This window comes from Patiria miniata, unplaced genomic scaffold (assembly GCF_015706575.1).
Source record: "Patiria miniata isolate m_02_andy unplaced genomic scaffold, ASM1570657v1 HiC_scaffold_24, whole genome shotgun sequence".
Classification (NCBI taxonomy): domain Eukaryota; kingdom Metazoa; phylum Echinodermata; class Asteroidea; order Valvatida; family Asterinidae; genus Patiria; species Patiria miniata.
In genome coordinates this window covers 3,187,051-3,205,547 of record NW_024037063.1, presented here as the reverse complement: position 1 = coordinate 3,205,547, position 18,497 = coordinate 3,187,051, and the positions used below count along the sequence as shown (strand labels likewise).

The 18,497-nt window shown below is 41.5% G+C and overlaps 1 protein-coding gene and 2 pseudogenes across 1 annotated transcript; 2 read left to right on the top strand and 1 right to left on the bottom strand.

Annotated features, from left to right (window-relative positions):
* The first annotated feature begins 143 nt into the window (after positions 1-143).
* LOC119732581 lies at positions 144-1,956 on the top strand (annotated as a pseudogene).
* Positions 1,957-3,563: 1,607 nt separating this feature from the next.
* On the top strand, positions 3,564-10,040 carry LOC119732685 (annotated as a pseudogene).
* A 2,358-nt stretch (positions 10,041-12,398) lies between these two features.
* On the bottom strand, positions 12,399-15,576 carry LOC119731800 (retinol dehydrogenase 12-like). Its single transcript, XM_038205073.1, has 6 exons — positions 15,451-15,576; positions 14,770-14,916; positions 14,142-14,333; positions 13,580-13,864; positions 12,945-13,176; positions 12,399-12,507 (listed from the first exon to the last, which is right to left on the bottom strand). The coding sequence occupies exons 1-6, from the start codon at positions 15,512-15,514 to the stop codon at positions 12,399-12,401; spliced, it is 1,029 nt and encodes a 342-aa protein (XP_038061001.1). The 5' UTR covers positions 15,515-15,576.
* Between the last annotated feature and the right edge of the window lie 2,921 nt (positions 15,577-18,497).

Here is an 18,497-nt window from a genome sequence, read left to right as displayed (position 1 = left end):
GGTTGTTCTATTTCCTTTTCTTTTTTTTGGAAGGGCCATTATACAACTGCCAGTCGATGAACAAACTGATGCATGAATTGTTTTATACACTGAGCAACGCACTTTATTGTTGATTAAATTAATTTCAGTACCCTTTTATAAATAACATTTCGGTTTCCTTCCATAACAGTGAGTTGAGTCAAGCATGCCTTCTTACAAGCTCTTGTACTTTGATACCCGTGGCCGCGCCGCCGAAGCCACACGGATGCTGTTCGCTGTGGCGAATCAGGAGTTTGAAGATGTCCGCATCACTAGGGAGGATTGGCCCAAAGTAAAACCAAGTAAGTTGTGCGTATTATATCGCCATCTATGATGAAACCTTTACCTGTCATGCTTAAATTAAATCGAACAAAATCAAATTTGTTTTCTATGAAGGGTGCCGAATTTCGAGGACCTGAAGAACTTTCGATTTGCAGTTTTAAAAGAATATCTGAAACTGCTTCTATTGTGATTGTGAGATCCTTTCGCCAAAAAATATTCAATGAATAAGAACTTACAAAAATGGGGAATCCGGAAATCCACAAATGGAGGAGGCAGTGTGTAGTTCATTAAATTTTCTAAATGTTGAAGTATCCAATCTTTTAACAGTCTTTATTTCTCTTTAAACTTAATCAGTAGATTGTTTTTCGTTTTACACTATTGCAGCCACTCCTCAGGGCCACATTCCGGTGTTGGTCGTCGACGGTAAACAACTTCCTCAGAGTGCTGCCATTGAATCATTCGTTGCAAAGGAGCTCGGTATTCTATGTTTTGTTGCTTTACGGTTTAAATTTGACTGTTTTACCATTTTTTGTAATGTTTTTCTCTAGACTTTCAGCGGCCGCACCTCGAGTGGCCCTCTGGTCTTGTGATGGCGATTACCATTAAAGAAAAAATTCATCCGCTTTTGTGAATTTAAAGTACATTTTTTATATGTTATTTGTATTATTATCATTGGTTTTATTGAAAGCTCATGAGTCTTGGCCCGAAGACCAAATTTCACATGATTTACATAAAATACCGTTAAAAGCAAAAAACCATGTAAGCAATGGGTTCCTACTGTTCACACTTATTTGTTAAAATATTTTTTGCTAGCTGCTACACATCTGATTGATTTAAATACGCGACCGTCAGTAATTTGCGTTTTCAATTTTTCACTTCCAGGATTATACGGCTCTAATAACTGGAGGCAGCACAGATAGATGTTGTCAAGGAAACACTAAAAGACTTGATCGACCCTATGATCATGCCCGTAATGTTTGAGCTAGACAAAGCCAAACAGGTAAGAGGATCCGTTAGGAGCACCACCCGAAATTAGCAGAATGCCCCCTTAAATTGGCAGGGTGTATTGTGCCCCCCCCCCCCCCTTCAGCAAACCGACCTTCTATATTTTACACGTATTATATTTCTTTTCTAACTTAACGATTTAATTAAGCTTAAGTGAATAGTTCATTATCCTCTTTGGGGTCTAAAGTACATTTTTCCCTCCATCATTTTCTTTAGGCAGAAAACGCCAAAGGAGTACTATGAGAATGTTGCACCTCCTCATCTAAAGAATCTCCAGGATCTTCTTGAAAAGAACAAAGACGGAATAGGATACTTTGTTGGTGATAAGGTAATATATACAAAAGATGAAATTTTAAAGAAATATTTTTTCTTGATTTGGGGCACTTTAAAAGATGTTAATCAGTCAAAGTGTTAGCGAGTTATTTTAATGTGTTTCTTCTTATTCAGGTATCCCTAGCTGACGTCATCTTCTTCGTCACCATGGAGTGGTTTGAGAAGCACCGTACTCCACCAAGGGCTGGAAAGCTTCCCCAAACTGGTGGCGCTCAAGGATCGCCTGGCCACCAACGACCTCGCTAAGCATCTTAGAGAGCGCCCTCAAGTCTATTGGATCCATGATTGAAAATTGAGGGCGCTGTTGTAATATATAAAGGTTTTACTGGTTCATCTCAAATATTTTTTGTTATGCTACATGAGTACGAGTGCCGATACGATTTTCTATTTGATGTTCAGGTACTGTTTTGTAATTTGGCAATATATTACAGTAGGCTATTTAAAAAAAAATAAAAATTGATAGTTATGCTAATAAGTAGTCCTTATCACCGAATGTTGAATATCAACATTTAACCACTAAGTGAATATGTTTTGTCTCAACTTGCTTAACCTGCATTCTATGTACGTTTTGTGTTAACTTTAAAGTGTTTTACACCAACATCATTGGACAGAATACATAATTTGCATAAACATGTAATTACCAATTTGATTATAGCATAATTGGTATGACTAACCCTTTCTTAAACGCATAATGTATTTCGACTTTCGTTAAAAACATTTGCATCTTTTTTCAGACCATGTTTCTTACTGTGCTCTGAACCCAGTTTCTGTTGATACCCGCAACATTCCGTTGTTTATCGAACCGTGATGTTTTACTACCTCGATTACAGGATCCATTACCGCTCACATAATATAGGGCATGTCGGGAAGAATAGTCAATTTTAGAATCAATTATCGTGTGTGTTTAGACCGCCTCGTAACGGATGTGTTCTGTATTTTCTGATGTAATCACTTTTAGACTTTTTTTATATCTGTAGTCATGCAAGCACTTTAAAATAAATTAAAAGAAACAAGATAAGCATTGCTGTAGTTTTGATGTGCAAAGCAATGTAAGAATAAATTTTCATTTCAGCGATATTTTTACAAAAATTCCTGCGTGGTTCATTTCAAGAAGAAAAAACTAACTCAGCTGTAATATTTCTATTTTGTTTGTTCACTTTAACCGACACCCTTATCAGTTTTTATCCCTGAATGGACTTTGTACTACAAAAAAATTCTGAAGCACAGGCACTCTGCATAAATTATGAATACACATAATGCCGGTTGTATAGTCGTAACAGGATTGATCAGTGAACGCTGGTCGTGATACTGATACCGGTACATCACAGTCATCTGGATGGCAAGTGTTGATACACCGTGTTTATTTACATGGCTGCTGCTGTTGATACTCCTAGTCCGTATTTGGCCATTTGTATGATACATAGAGGAAGCCGACTGTATCAAAATATCATGGTTATTATTCAGCGGTAGACTGAGAGGCCATCCCACGCTGCACAAAGACAATTCGGTGCTGATTTACCAATAGGCCGCTACGCCTACACTGCTAGTTTCATAGGGTTTTCTGATTTCAGAAGTTTTGGAAGTACACGGACGCCTCTTTGATTAAATTTACCAATTCCCGGACAACCGTGAGCATCCCGTGTTGCAGTGTTTGGAGACGGATATTGAGAGGAAAACCAAGTGAGTTTCACGGGTAAATATCTGGACTCCTTTGTCACGAATTGAGCAGCGTATCTTCTTTGTATCTTCTATGTGCTTGCAGTTCATACAGACCAAGCAAAGTTTCATTTATTGAAACGTCCGAGCCAGCAATTGTTTCATTTATTGAAACGTCCGAAATCTGCATTGTGGAGCTACAGTGACATTAAAACTACAATGTAGTTAAAACGTTGCGGTGATATCAATGGAGGCCGTTAACTGGAAAGATTCTTAAAAATTATTTCGCGCCTTGAAATTAAGATGTTCGAAAAATCTCCCTTGTATAAGAGAAACGAGAAATTGTTGGACTTCAAGTTACACGCTGCTGACAAACATTGAATTCACACCTTAAAGGTATTGGCTTCAAATATTGTTTGCCAAATTGTCTTGGAAGGTCATTAGCCAGTAATTATGCTCTCAACATGAAATGCACGACGAAAGGAACTTCGCAGTTCAACCTTCCTTGAACGGTACGAGTGACAGCAAAATTTGCAGCAATGGGTCGGATACGAACCTTCGACATTGTGGTCGACGCTAACGGAGTGGCCGAGGTGAGGGGCGTGCCCATCTACAGACCCGGCGGTCATGTGACGGGGGTCGTCCATCTTGCCCTCAATACACCACGAGAGGACATAGGAGGTAAGAATGGGGCATTCACTTTGTGTAAAACAGGTTTTGAAAGATGAAAGTTTGTATGTATACTAAGACTGTTTAGATAATTAATTTAGATAGTTGGAGAACAGGACTCACACAGTTCTTATTGCATGCTAATAAAGCAATATTTCCTTTTCTTAGTCAATAACTACAAACTCGGCCACATTGTGTTCTCCATTTACTTGGTTGATTAGCAAAGATTTTTTTAATGTAGAAATTAAATGCGAACTCGATTTTCTTGTATTCGTACGATTTAATTTTCAAGGATTTTTTTCCGAAAAGAAATCTCCTTTTTTTTAAACAAACATTTTTCTTTCCTCAGAAATTTCTATCAAGCTTCAAGGCCGAGCCAAGACGAACTGGTCCGAAGTCGTGCGATCGGGAAGAAGTGTCATCGGCGATCAGCCAGTGACGTATACGGGAACAGAAACGTACATCGACGAAAAGATATCACTGTGGAAACAAAGTGAGAACAAGATCATTGAAACGCACCATATTTTTTTGGTAAAACCAATAGCTCATGAAAAAAGGAAACAAAGTGAGAACAAGATCATTGAAACGCACCATATTTTTTTTTGTTAAAGCAATAGCTCATGAAAAAAAGGCCATCGGCTCAGTGAAAGTATCTAAACGTCAAGAATTACAACAACCAAAAACACTGAGCAAAAATATCAAGAACCACATTATATTCGAGATAATTTTTTTTCATTGTTCAATAAAACAAAAACATAAACGTAAGGTGTCTGCACTGTGTCAAGAATGAAGAACACTTAATCGAAGTTTCCGAACGGCTTAAGCTATTCCGCAAATATTTGGGCCTTACTTGATATTTTTCTTCACACGCTTTTGACCTCACTTTTTATGCCCCACCCCTCACAGCCCATTCGCACCAGAGGTTGAACCGAGGACCCTTTCAGTTCCCGTTCCAGTTCCAGATACCCAATGAGAACCTACCAACTGCCTATGAGGGGACCAGCGGCAGCGTCCTGTACAATCTCAAGTGCGAGATTAGCGGCGAGTCCTCGCTTTCTTACGCCAAGACCATCAAGACAATCGGCATTGCTGGCCGACCGCTGGACTTGAATTCTGTACCGAGTGCGATGGTAAGATTTCAGCTCCATAGGCCCTGGTTGATAGTGAGGCTACCTGGCAAACTTCCTTGTTCGAATCAAATGGAGTCTTACGTTATACTACTTTATAGAAACAGAACATAGATTGACATCATTGCCAGCCAATGATTTATTCAAAATAAAAAAGGCAACTCAAGTATTTGAACGAAATAGTGCCAGAGTAATTTTGAAAGTGAGTCAAGCACTGTAAACTTTATCAATTTGTCTGGCACCTTCCCATTGGGGAGTGTAAAATACATAAAATAGATTTGAGGAACAAAATTTAAAATGGCCATATCGTGAATGAGGGCCCATGGCTAGCTCCCCGTTTACCCTCAAACTCTATAGGTTCAGAATGTCCCCCATAAAGATAACAGGTGTATCAAGCATTAAGCAAGTCCCGTTTGCTTCATTCCTCAGCTTCCCATCCACGGCGAGTCCGAGACTCTCATGAGCTCACTCTGCTGCATCACCGGGTCCATCAAGGTCATAGCCTCGGCGGACAAACGGGCTTACATCCCTGGCGAGACGGCCTACATCACGGCCATCATCCATGGATCCAGCGGGACCAGATATGAGGTCGATCTTAAGCTCGTCGAGGTTTGTCTCAATTTTCTTTTCTCAAGTTTCTTACCTTGCTTCCACTATTTCTAATTTTCCTTTCTTTGCCTCCCATGCACCTCCACTTCTATAGCTTAGTTATCTTCTTCTTCTCTTGTGAGTTTCCTCTTTTCCTCAAACATGAGGCACCAGCAAGTGAACTGTGACAAAGATACATGTATTCCTTTGCTTGCTGTTCACGCCCTTTTTTGTGGCCTGACTTGTGACTTGACTTCTGTTTGGCTTGTGGCTGACTCTGAAGTATATTTGTCGTTTACTTATGATTGACTAGTGATTGACCTGTGATTGACTTGTGATTGAACTTATGATTGACTCTTGATTTGGTTTCTGATTGACACGACTTCAACTTTAACATTTTAGGAGGCCACTTTCCGGGGCACGGGATCCGTCTTCACATCTCCCGGAGTCAGTGTGGCACGCCCTGGTTCCTGTCAGCGATCGCGAGTCGTCTTTCGCAAAAAGACAAGCGGGGTGCTCCAAAGACAGGGCCAGACAACGATTCAGAGAGAACCTCTGATCATTCCGGACTTCAAACCCTCGTCGACAGTGGCTTCCAGGGGTGTGTAGTATCATTGACGTCAACTACTTCATAAGTGTAAGTTTTTTGCTCGACCCGATGGCCAGCTTACTGTGCTCTGACTGACCGACCGACCGACCGACCGACCGACTGACTCACCGACTGACTGAGTCACTGAATATATAAATATCTTAAACTGACACTTTCAGGTCCAGGTGGACTAGGCAAGCCAGGTCCACGTGGACTAGGCAAGCCTAGTTTGTTAAAGCAACCGAGCCTCGGAGCTTGAGGAAATTCCTTCTATCCAGATGCACCTAATCCCTAGGCACTGTAGCCCGAAAGCCTGACAAAATAGAGAGAAGACAATGAGAAGAAATAACAGTTTAGAGGTGGAGGAAAAAAGCCCAGAAGAATACTCTGGGGGAAACCCACGGAATCAGGTAGGGACTGAAAACCCAATCCACATATTGGCCCAGGCGGGATTCGAACCGGGTCACAGCGGTAGAAGGCGGGGAAAGAACCGCTACGCCAACCTGACATCCCTAACCTCATTTTCATAGGCTTTATTTTTCTTGTCGGCAGATCAATCCCATTCTGAGCCGTCTACGTCAAACACCTGACACCGAGATTCAGCTGCCTGTCACTATAGGGCGTGTTCCATTCACGGCCCTCCCATCGTACCATGCATCGTCCTCTCACATGTCCCATCCTGCTGGTAAGTTACACAACGTTGATACGTGCCCTTTCTAGACCTCTGCTATTTCCAAAATGACCATTTTCCACATGAACCTCATAATGTGGTTAAAACCTTTGGATAAAGAGGCATGATCAACTCATTGCCCGCCCCCCCCCCCTTCTACCAACCATAAAACGTCCCACGTGGGCAATTTGGGGGCACGCGACATCCATAAATTTCTTTCGTCCTACCATCCATTAACCTTCCACGTGAACATTTGGAGGTGCATGTCTCCTTCTCCCATCCCATGTGATCGTTGTCTATGGGCCATTAGCATACTCAATAAGATGTCAGAATAATGACTAAACAGCAACTTTCTGATGTATCTCTCCAAACAGAACCACCTCCAAGCTACGAGACAGCAACGTCGTACCGCCATAACACCCCACAACAGCCCAACATCACTGCGTTTGTGAACCAAGCATATTCTCCAGTTGCAGACGATACCACGCCCTCTACACCACGTGATCAAAGTGGTCTAACCGTCGAGCTTCCGCCTATCGCGTCGTCGTCACGCAGTGAAGTCCGAGCCAATCAGAGCGAGACCCAGCAGTCTGAAGACCAGCACGACGCAGACCAACCCCTCCACGCCCGCCTCCAGTTATCCCTCCTCCTGGATATCGCTCGAAAGCTGGAACTGGCATCCGTGGAATTGTTAACCCCACGTTCTCGGGGGAATCGAGGAATGAAGAAGATGCTTCTGATCAAGAAAAAGGAGGAGAGGCGACATCCGTGGAAAGGTCCCCATCAGATGCAAGCAGACAGCAGGAGCGAGACAGTATTGTCCAACTTGAAGGTGCCGTCCTTCATTCACCGCTGCCACCACCGCCCTCGTTCTCGTCTGCCACAGAGGACGCTTCTAAAGAGAGTCCCGTAAACACAATTCGAGATTCGCAACAAGATAATTTGAGAAGACCCAACCAAGACGAAAGGCGAGACCGGGCACTGTCTCAAGATAGTTTGACAGTCCCGTACTTCCTTCCAGCGTACGAGAGGCAGTTACTCGGTCGTGTCACATCGGAAGAAAATATCGAGGAAGAAGCAGAGCCAGTAGGGGTAAGGTTGCATTCTTTCTTCCTTCCGATTTCCCAAGAGTCGGATTTAGATTTAGACTCCCTTGTCGACCCAACAGAGGTGGCAAGCATAGACAGGCTACCGCCTCCATCGCCTTGGAAGGATGAACAGCCTAGTTTGTCAGTTTTTCAAACTCCCAATGATGATGTTCCCAGCGCTCCTGAAGAAAGTGACAAAGTGCCTATTTTAGAAGAAGCAACGACAACTTCAGTTTCCGAAACTCAGATGTCAGTTCCGCAAGCTATTAAGACCGACGTTTGGGAGGAGAATACCTCCGAGAAAGATGACGAAGATGACGATTCTGACAAGATAACAATTCCTGATGTTTCTGAGGTTGGAGACTCCAAACCGTCTGAAACATCGTTCGTGCCATTTCACTCACCTGAAAAGAGCACGACATCTACCCGAAACCAAGACCTAAATCATGCTGGATCATCCTCTGATTTTGCCAATGTACCATTCCCTGAATCCAGAGAAACTTCACCTGCAAAGGCCAGGCGCTCCGGAGAATCCCTCCAAAGATCCGATAGACCTACTCGCCTCGAACTACATTCTACAAACCTCAACAAGCAGTGGCCTGACGGTAGTCCTGTGTCACCTTCGAACGAATCACTATTTGGGAATGTCCGAATCGTGCACGACACTTCACGGCAGCATTCGGACGCCGTCTCCTTATTTCCACCCGGATGACGGTAGAAGAGATCGAGATGATGCGTCTTCCGTCTCCAGCTTCGGTTCTTATACTCCATCTGCTCACACCCCGAAGGAGAGGAGACGAAGCGATCGCGACGAAGATCACAGCCGTGCCAGGTCCTCCGATCACATCGGGGGACGGGAGATCAGCACGTTACCCAGGAGCAAGTCGTCCAGCGGTGGGTTGAGGGAATCTGCCCTTGGGAGTCTCGACAGACGAAAGCGAGTCCTGAAGTACTCGACGTCACATCCTACTCCAAACCAAGATGCGAGAGGAAACCCTTCTGATCGCCGACATGGTTCCAGAACAATGGACTCGCATTCGACAACACGCATTCATAAGGCTCCAGTACCACTGGATGGTGATCCTAATCAGTCGAGAAACCAAGCAGATATGAGTTGGCACCCTTCGAACAGGACACAGCTTTCCTCACATGCATCACAAGATACGCTTCCTCCATCAACATCACCGAGTCGTCCTTCTCATGTTATCATATCTGATGCGTCACAGGCCCACCATAATTTAGCCAGGAGTCGAGAAGACAGTACCAAGAAACGCTCCTCCTACACTTCCGCCATTGAAAACCAGCGAGATACAGAGTGGCAACAAATTGCATCATCGGCACCCTCCTCAAGACGATATCACACCGAGAAAGTTGCAAGAGAGGAAAGACCAAAGAAGATGAAGCCATGTCTGGCTTATCATCACCTTGAACATGTCGAAGACGCTGAAGACGAATTTGGGTCAGACAAACACAGACTCGAGACTTTTGTTTGAGACCAAATTAAACTTTCACCACGCAGGAACCAAATAATCAATTGGTCAGTTAGCACTGTAAACGTTTGCCTCAAGGACATTGGCAGGTCCTGTCTTTGGATGGCGCCTTTTAGGGACATACGGAGATGAATTAACAAGTTGTTCGTGGAATGTTTGAGTTTGGAGAGAAGTTGCCTTTATTGTAAAACTATTCGAAAGTTTTATACACACTCTCAGGCTTGCAGTCGCTTTGCAAAAATCGCTGTCTGATCAAAATATTGCAAGTTTTCAAAGAAAAACTGTGATTTGAGCCACGCCTCTTTCCTTCGCACCATTCAACCGTCTAGCCTTAGCCGTTTTCTAACTGAGCTTAAAAGCGACCAAGTCGCATGTTTAATGTTACTTGACCGTATAATTTTATATCATAGGCTAACTGTACCATTTATACATACAGAAACCCACAGTTTATACACAAAACAAATTACAATCATGTGAGTAATATATCGGTTATTATTGTCTGTCTGTTCATAATGTGAGATAAATAGGGAATGCATAGTTTGTGGCGATTACAAGTCTCGCACATATTCTCTTTAAAGGAGAAGCATAAGTGAAGATTTTACTGTAATTGTGATGATTTCTTAAAACTCGTTTCGGGAGGGATACAAATATGTTAGGCCAAAAAAAAAAAGTCTCCGGTTTCTGGTATGGAGCTTGTCCAAAAGTGGTGCGGCGACGCGGCTTTTTTTTTTTTTTTTTACCTGACTTTTTTGCTTCAAATGTCGGCTGATGACTGCAAATGGTGCCCGACTAAACTTAGTGAAAATATATGGGAGTCCAGAGAGGCCACATAAAGCTTATTCTCGATCATAACCCCATCTAAAAACACGTTAAAATTGTGCAGCAGCAGGATTCCAGTCAAACCAGTGAGTTTGGCGGTTTTGAGACATCATCTTTCATTGAAAAATTTTTTTTTTCATTTTGCAGACGCGCATGGCTACGGCGACGCGCGCGCATACCAGAAACCGGAGACTTTTTGGGGGGCCTTATGTAAGGTAATGTCTTTTGTCAATTATACGCCCACTCTGCCAAATCTCCCAAGTGTATTATAAAAATTAAATGTCTTGTATTTGAGGTTGTGACAGTACTTAAAGTCACAAATTGTATTATGAAGATGATATGCTTATTCACCTTAATTTACTTGTCTATGCTAAACAATATAATGCAAATACTAAGTGGCAAAGTATAGAATTGTTTTCATAAAACAAGTATTTTTGAAAAGCAAGAAACACACAAATAATTAGTCATCTCCATAAAACTGCGTCGAAAAAAAAATCCTACATAAAATAATTGCATAATGCGATATTCATCAGTTCGGTCCGAGTGCAAATATTATAAAGTCGGTTGTTTTTACATGTAATCATGCCAGGAATGGTGAATATTAACTTGATAAAGCCGACTTGACCTGGAATTTATTGGAATTCAACCCGCTCACGTCGACTTTGACCAAAACCCCGACATAAAGTATTGTTTGCTATACTGCGCACCATTATGTAGTGTTTGGCTTAGGGTCAAATGTCAACTGCAATACGCGGTGATTAGCGGATTGGTGGATTTTATTTGCTTTTGGCGGGAGCACTCGATCGCAGACCTTTAGACGAGCGTCGCGTATGATATATGAATGTGCTTGATAGTATACTGCTTTACAAAAGGAAGAATCATGAAATGTATTCGCGGATTGGTAATAAGGGAGATATCGGTGGAATATATGTCGCCCTCTGTTGACAAGTGACGAAAACTGACACGGAATTATTGCAATTTGCGTAAAATACCTTTGCTTTTAATAAACCTCAAATTCCCACTTCCCAAGGGATTCGCATTTCAAGTGCATCGGCACGAAATTGTAAAGAAAAAATATAAACAAATTATAAATATCGATTGAATAAACCATGCAACGAACGCTATACGAGAGATACGACCAGAGAATAATAATATTTCAAGTCAATTTGCTTTTTGTAGAATTAGGTGGATTACTTTTCAATTGAGATATTCCACATACAGTAAAACAATCAGCCACAGATAAGTGAAAGAATAAAGCAGTTTCAAATGTTGATGATAAAGAGAAACGGGAAACGGAAAGATATATTTTATTTTGGGAACACAAATGTTTTATTTTTACCTCATTAGTGTTCACAACTTGCATTTACTTATAGGAATCTACCGCTCCAGTTATACACACAGCTATCATAGCAGTACAATCACACACAAATCTAAATTAATCAAATAAAACATTAAAACATTTTGACCTTCTCGTTAAACTTTCTGAGAAGATTAATGTTCGGTTTACAAAACAATGTACAAACTGAGCAATATTTTTGCAACTACTTCCGACTTATTATTTGAAAGCTTTGTAACATTTAATCGATAGGAACATTTCTAAAAATCGTCTATGATGAGTATCTCTGTTGCAAAAAATAAGGTACATAATATCAGCCAGTGAAAAACTCAATAGGCTACAAAGCATACGACTTGAGATTAAGAATTAATTGCATTTACACAACGTACAAAGAAATCAATTTTGACTTTTTTTAACTCTGTAAAATTATGTATCCATAAAGTGAATTTTTTATGGTACATAACACCAAAATGACATACAAATTCAGTTAATATGTCCCTCTCTCCTTGCATTCTATTAATGTATATGTAATCAATTTTGTTTATCAATAGCAAGCTATTAACCAGCCAGTGACTACAGCTAAAACAAAGCGAGCAAAACAGATATAACATACGAAAAGGCTGGCTGCATTTGTATTTTTCTACTGCAGCGCTTCAAAAACAACCAAAAATCGACAACAGTACAGGGCTTAGTCGTCTAGTACCAAACACTGCATGACAGTGTCTAGTTTAGTCCACCTTCTTATCCAATCCAACCATCTCGGCGCTCATCTCCCACAAGCGGCGGGCGTTCTCGCTGTTCACGTACTGCTTGTTGGTCTTGGCAGGAACGCAGTCACTGAAAAGATCAAACGAAAAACGAAAGTTGTCACTCAGTTTCACTTACTAAGCATTTCATTTTTGTCATAGCTATAAGAAGCGACATGAAATTGGGCCCGGGAATAAAGCCTGTGCAAGCACAAAATGCACAAAAAAGTTGCTAGTAAAGTTTAGCACGCACGTTATCCATTCGATGTCCACAACTATCGAAGTAGTAATGTTCTGCAAAATGGCAACTTTCAAGGCTCATGGACCATTGCACAACAGTGAGTCCTTTTGTGAGCTCGATACAAAGTCATGCATCCGCTGCAAGCCCGATGGATATCATGGAAACGACCATATCGCTTAAGATAATCCAGGCTAGAAGCATACCGTGTGCCTCTGAATGCTTTGAAAAATAAAGCCTTTTTTTCATAGTAGGCCTACTCTTGTCACTATCATCATCGTGTCACCAACCTGTAGTACTGGCCAGTAGTGTTCTTCAGTTCCTCAGACACGGCCAAGTGGATGGTGGTCTGCGCGCCCTGCACAGCCGTCTTACGGAAGAAATTACCGATGGGAGAGCACATGATGATCCTGAAGAAGATTCGCCATGGGAGGCTCATAGCGCATATAGCCTGCTGCGTGTGGCGCGTGAGCTCAGTCTCGATAGTTCCTGGATGCAAGGAGTTGGCTGTCACCTGAGTACCTATGAAGCCGATTAAGAGATCAAAAATTACGTAAAATCGTTAACTTTGGGGTCAAGTTGAACTTATATTTGAATGCCCTACCTCTCACTGTTTTATGACTTCGATTTCGAAACTTGCTTGCGTGCCAAATCTATGCTGTAAACTATTGTGATAAATTTGGTTTCTTTTGCGCTATCTCAAAAGCCATCGGAAGATTTTAAGTATGCTAATTAAAATCGACTGCCTAATAGGTCGGTATTTGGCCGTGACGCAGACTCGGGGCTCAGCTATAATTATATAGGTGTATCCCCTAGATGGTCCAAAGGAGTAGAGTTTTCCTCAATCCATATACATTTCAGTACGTCTTTAAAAACCTGCATTTGAAACGATGAAACGATGCATCTGTTTCACACGCTACCTTACCTTTGAGACGTTTCGCTAACTCAACGGTGAAGAGAACGTTGGCCAGTTTGCTCTGCCCGTAGGCCACCATCGGGTCGTAGTTCTTCTCCAGGTTGATGTCATCCCAGAACATCTTGGCGTTATTGAAGTCGTGGGCAAGGGAGGATACGTTGACGATGCGAGCAGGGGCGGAGGATTTGATGAGATCCAGCAGGAGATTGGTCAAAAGGAAGTGGCCCAGATGATTTACACCAAGCTGCATCTCAAACCCATCTTCTGTCTTCAGCGGTGGGCACATCATGATTCCTGTACACGGATTCATGACAAAGAAAGTGAATTAAGCCATGGTTTTTGATCAACAGACTCAGAGGGAATATAGAAAAACATAATGTAAATTTACGTAAAGGTTAATTCAAAAACTGTCATTAGAATTTATTCTAGTGAAACACAGAAGTTAACGTATAGGCCTACGTGTTGAAAAAAAATGTATAGCTCACTAACAGTTATGGAGGGTAATCATTTCTATTTCATTGCCTTTGACTTACTTTGTTGCATGTCAAAAGGCCATTGATGTATTCTTTACCTGCATTGTTGATGAGTATATCCAGCTTTTTCACCTCTGCCTTGATCTTCTTGGCGCACTCTCTCACCGAGGCAAGAGAAGCCAGGTCTAGTTTGCGTACCGTCACCTTGTTGTTACCCGTGGCTGTACGAATCTCAGAGGCGGCTGCTTCGGCTTTGGGCAGATCACGGCAGGCTATGATCACACGAGCACCTGGAAGGGTCAAAACAAGACTAGGAATCGCGAATTTTGTATTTCAGCAAGACCTTAATTCATCTGCGGTAGCAGAAGCAGACATGAGTTTTGACTACTACAGGTTGCGACATAATGTCATGCTGCTGGGGCTACCTCACTGTTATTTTTGCTATTGCTGCTGCTTGTGTTTCTTTGCATTGTGCATAATTGTTGCTGATGGGGATACGATGGTGATACTTTGCAGTCGCAACTGCTGCTGTTGCCGTTAGCTACTTATTGGCGAATCGCAATTTTCTTGTCCTGTTGCTGCTCTTCTTGCTACTGCTGTGTTTTGTCTTCTACGCGGCATGCCAATCAGCTTTGTTGCTACTGTTTTGTGCTTGCTAGTTGGTTGGCTTTCTTGCTTATTACTTGCTTGTTTGATTGATGTCCTTAAACAGAAGAATATATCTACCTCGTCTGGCCATGTCCTTTGCTGTCTCCTTGCCAATGCCACTGTTGGCTCCTGTGATGACAACCGTCTTGCCGTCCAGGCGAGCATTGCTGTAGCACCATCCACCTGCCACCCATCTCCGCACAAGCCACAAGACCACAACGACACCTGTAAAGACATTCAAACGAAGATCCACAGAAAGAAAGGTAGCAAGTCAATGGTCAAGACAAGTTTTGTCCAGTAAATTTCACCGCCAAGAAAGAATTATTATAGATAAACTATAATGACAATCAATTGGCTTACGTATATGCCCATCCATCAACCAACCCAATAGACCATTATCATGTAGGGGCATCTTGATTTTTCCCATTCAAATCAACGTGACCAAAGCGAGGCTGGAAGGGAAAAATAGTCTGGTTCCTTTTTTGGCACAAAATAAATTATCATTCAGTACTGTTTTTGGATAATTATTCTTACAGGTAACATGACTGAAATGGTGGCAGCCATGATGAAGGCCTATGAGAAGGAACATTACAAGCAATAGATCTGCGTCGAGTTGCAGGTCAGACCCGAAAGTCTCAGTTTAGGACATTTTTCGTCGGGGAGCCTGTCAGTCAGTCAGTGACTCAGTCAGTCAGTCAAAGGACAGTAGGCTGGTCATTGGGTCCGACATTGTACCATTAAAACAAACTATTAACTCACCGACAACCACCGACGCAGCAATTGCAGGGTCCACGCTCCTACCGAAGATATCCAGCTTGTTCATGGTTTGTTTAGGTTGTAACGCTATTACGCCACTCAGAAATATTCCTATATCTGCCTATCAGTGTTTTATTCTGAGGTCAGTGGCTCCGTTCTCTTGAAGGCAAAGTAACCTATACATAGATGAGAAAATAAAGTAAACATTCGGTTGAAACCAAGAGAAAATGGATTTTCATTCACCAATTTACACAAAACATTGCGCACAACAATTATTGAAGCATAATTTCCATACTAATGGTGGTGGAATATACCTCCTGAAAATTAACTACATTTACGAATTGGTTTCTTCCCATATCCATTAGACCGTCTTCTTCATATTGGGGCAAGCGACAGCTGGTAAAACGTTTAAACGTTCAATGAACGGGCGGGGCAAGAGCATTTTCTGAGCGTTTTAACGCTTGTGTTGAAATCTGTACTTTCGAAGCAGCATATTTTCGTTGAAAATTAGGCCTGTGGTGATACAGCTAAAATATACCTACCTTGAAAATATCACCAAATTTTTCGGTGGGTATTCACAATTGAATGCATCAGCTGCATGTGTGCAACAGGAAAAATCTGCCTTTATAAATTATAGACTCCCCAGACAAAAAAATGCGCTTGGTCATTCCGCGTGTCTGACCTATCAACCTTTAGACTCACATCGACGAATCGAAAGCGTCCAGACTCAATGATAACGATGGCAGTATGCTATCCGAATAAGTTCAATGTTAATCATTCATTACACTCAAGCACGCAGACGCAGATAATGTCTTGAACAAAGTGCGAAACTGGTGTCGAGGTAGACCTAAGGTTTACATAACCTGTGGCCTCTTTGCAGGGTCGGAAACCTTTTTGTCAAGGAGAGCCTTGCTGTCAAAAAGGAACTCAAACTAGAGGACTGATCTCCGACCTATCTCCCTCCCAGTTCTTTGCGTCTTGAAATACAAAGCAATTACACTTGTTCAAGGCAATTTTCAGGGAGAAAACATTAGGGATATCTACTTTGATGCAATTAATGTACTGAAGAGTTGGGAAAATGTTCATTGTTTTCCCAAACGGTTCCTTAAGGCCTAATGACAGTGTTGCACCCAGGATTTGGTTTTTGAGGGGGCTCACAATTTGTTTTGCAATTTTTTGAAGGTTTTTTTTTTTGGGGGGGGCGGACTATTTTGACGTTGGTGGCACCACTTACCCCTCTATTATACTACTCGAAAATAGGCAACATAATATCACCATGAGGTCAAATCGTGGGACTAAAACAATATACCCCCCCCCCCAAAAAAAATGACAACCTCTTGGAGGGGGGCTCAAGCCCCCCAGCTCAAGCCCCCCTTTTTTTTGGGTGCACCACTGCCAAGTGCTTGCAGCATTCGGTCGGCGCCAAGTTAAAGTTGCCTCTGAAAATTATCTCATGTGACTTGGCCTTTAGTAGACCCATGTGGATGCAGGATGTCATTATCGCTTTATAGAAGCCGTACACGTTAATGGTCACAAATATTATTTTTTTTACAAATGACTGTATAGATTCTCAGCATTGTCGGCTGACTGAGCAAAAACAAAATCCAAACTTCGCATAATGAATAGACAGAGTTGAAAACATTAAAGGTGACGATGCCTCTAAAATTTCACAACTCGTCCATCCAGCTACCTGCACGTGACCTGTGACGTGATGGTGAAGAACCTTTCTCGGGAACTGTCGATTAGGGTTCCATGACCTTTTGTTTGACGTGGAATAGTAGTAGGTAGACTGTACCTTAAAGTCTATGACATTGCAAAAATGGCTGAGGCATGTGTACATAACAAAATGACTGAATGGCCACATCATGATGCAGGACCAAGTCCGTGTGTGCGGGTCGGGGACCTTTTTTCGGTCGGTGGAGTTTGAACTCAGTGAACTGAATGGCTTCTTTTATGGCAGTCATACATTTGGCCTTTTTGTGAGGTAGGCAGACCTTTTCATTAAGTAGATTTTGCACATGGTGGTGAAACTGCAAAATCACTATTACTCTCAAGGGTTGTTCACAGTCCGGCTTAACTTTGAACAAAATAGCGATGTCATGAAAGAAGTTGACAACGAACTTGAAATGGTAGTAAATGTTTTTCTTCGTTGCCGAAATTTTAAATTTTGAGCATTATTTTATTGGTATACTGTTTATGACTCGTACTATTTTCATGTCCCTGTAAATATGATCTTCAGTTTTCTTTATTGCTTGTTAATCCACGTATTTTGATACAATTGTAGTCGTATCAAATTTTGATGTTCTATTTTCCATTTTGTCTTTTTTTTGGGGGGGGATCAGATTTATGTGATATTTTCCGTCAAAGGATATTCACCCCATAAATGTTCTCGCCATTTTGAAAATACACAATTTCCCGAGACAAACTATCACAAAATTGAGATGACAAGAAGAAAAGTCCATACGAAATTCTCATTCAGAACATAATTTTTTTTTTTTTTGTAATAGTAGCGTAATTGCCTAATAAAGAGCCAGTGGCTAGTAGTGAGCTCTAAACAATTAAACAGTTTGTGACTAACAAAACATGGTAATATTTCAGCAAAATTTATAAAATCTAACAAACAAAATTATAGCTTTTGTCTCCAAGCATTTGATACTGCTGCCTATATCACTGCGTTTAAAACTATCTTTGCAAGCATAATAAAATTTCAATAAATCTAATTTCTCTCTTGTTTGCTCTTGTAAATGTATCTTATTTACAAGAATATCTAAAACACAATACGCTGTGTTATTGAAATATTTCCTGATCCACAAATCTGTAGTTGTCCTGTATTTAAAAATGGTTTACTTATTTTTAAACAATCTTTGTAATACCTCAAAGGGAAACATGATTTGTATTGGGACCAGAAGTTTGTCTTGCATCCACTTTGAATGACCTTTCCAATATAGTAGAGGTAAAACTACATTGTACATGTATTTGGTTTTCCTTTTTTTTTGGTATAACAAACTACATTAATTCATCAGGTTTTCCAAAGTTACCTAACCTCCACA

Coding starts and splice junctions, on each gene's coding strand:
- LOC119731800 (XM_038205073.1), bottom strand. CDS start 15,514: ATGAACAAGCTGGATATCTTCGGTAGGAGCGTGGACCCTGCAATTGCT. Junction 13,865..14,141: donor TATACTCATCAACAATGCAG/GTAAAGAATACA, acceptor ATCCGTGTACAG/GAATCATGATGTGCCCACCG. Junction 12,508..12,944: donor ACTACTGGCCAGTACTACAG/GTTGGTGACACG, acceptor TGATCTTTTCAG/TGACTGCGTTCCTGCCAAGA.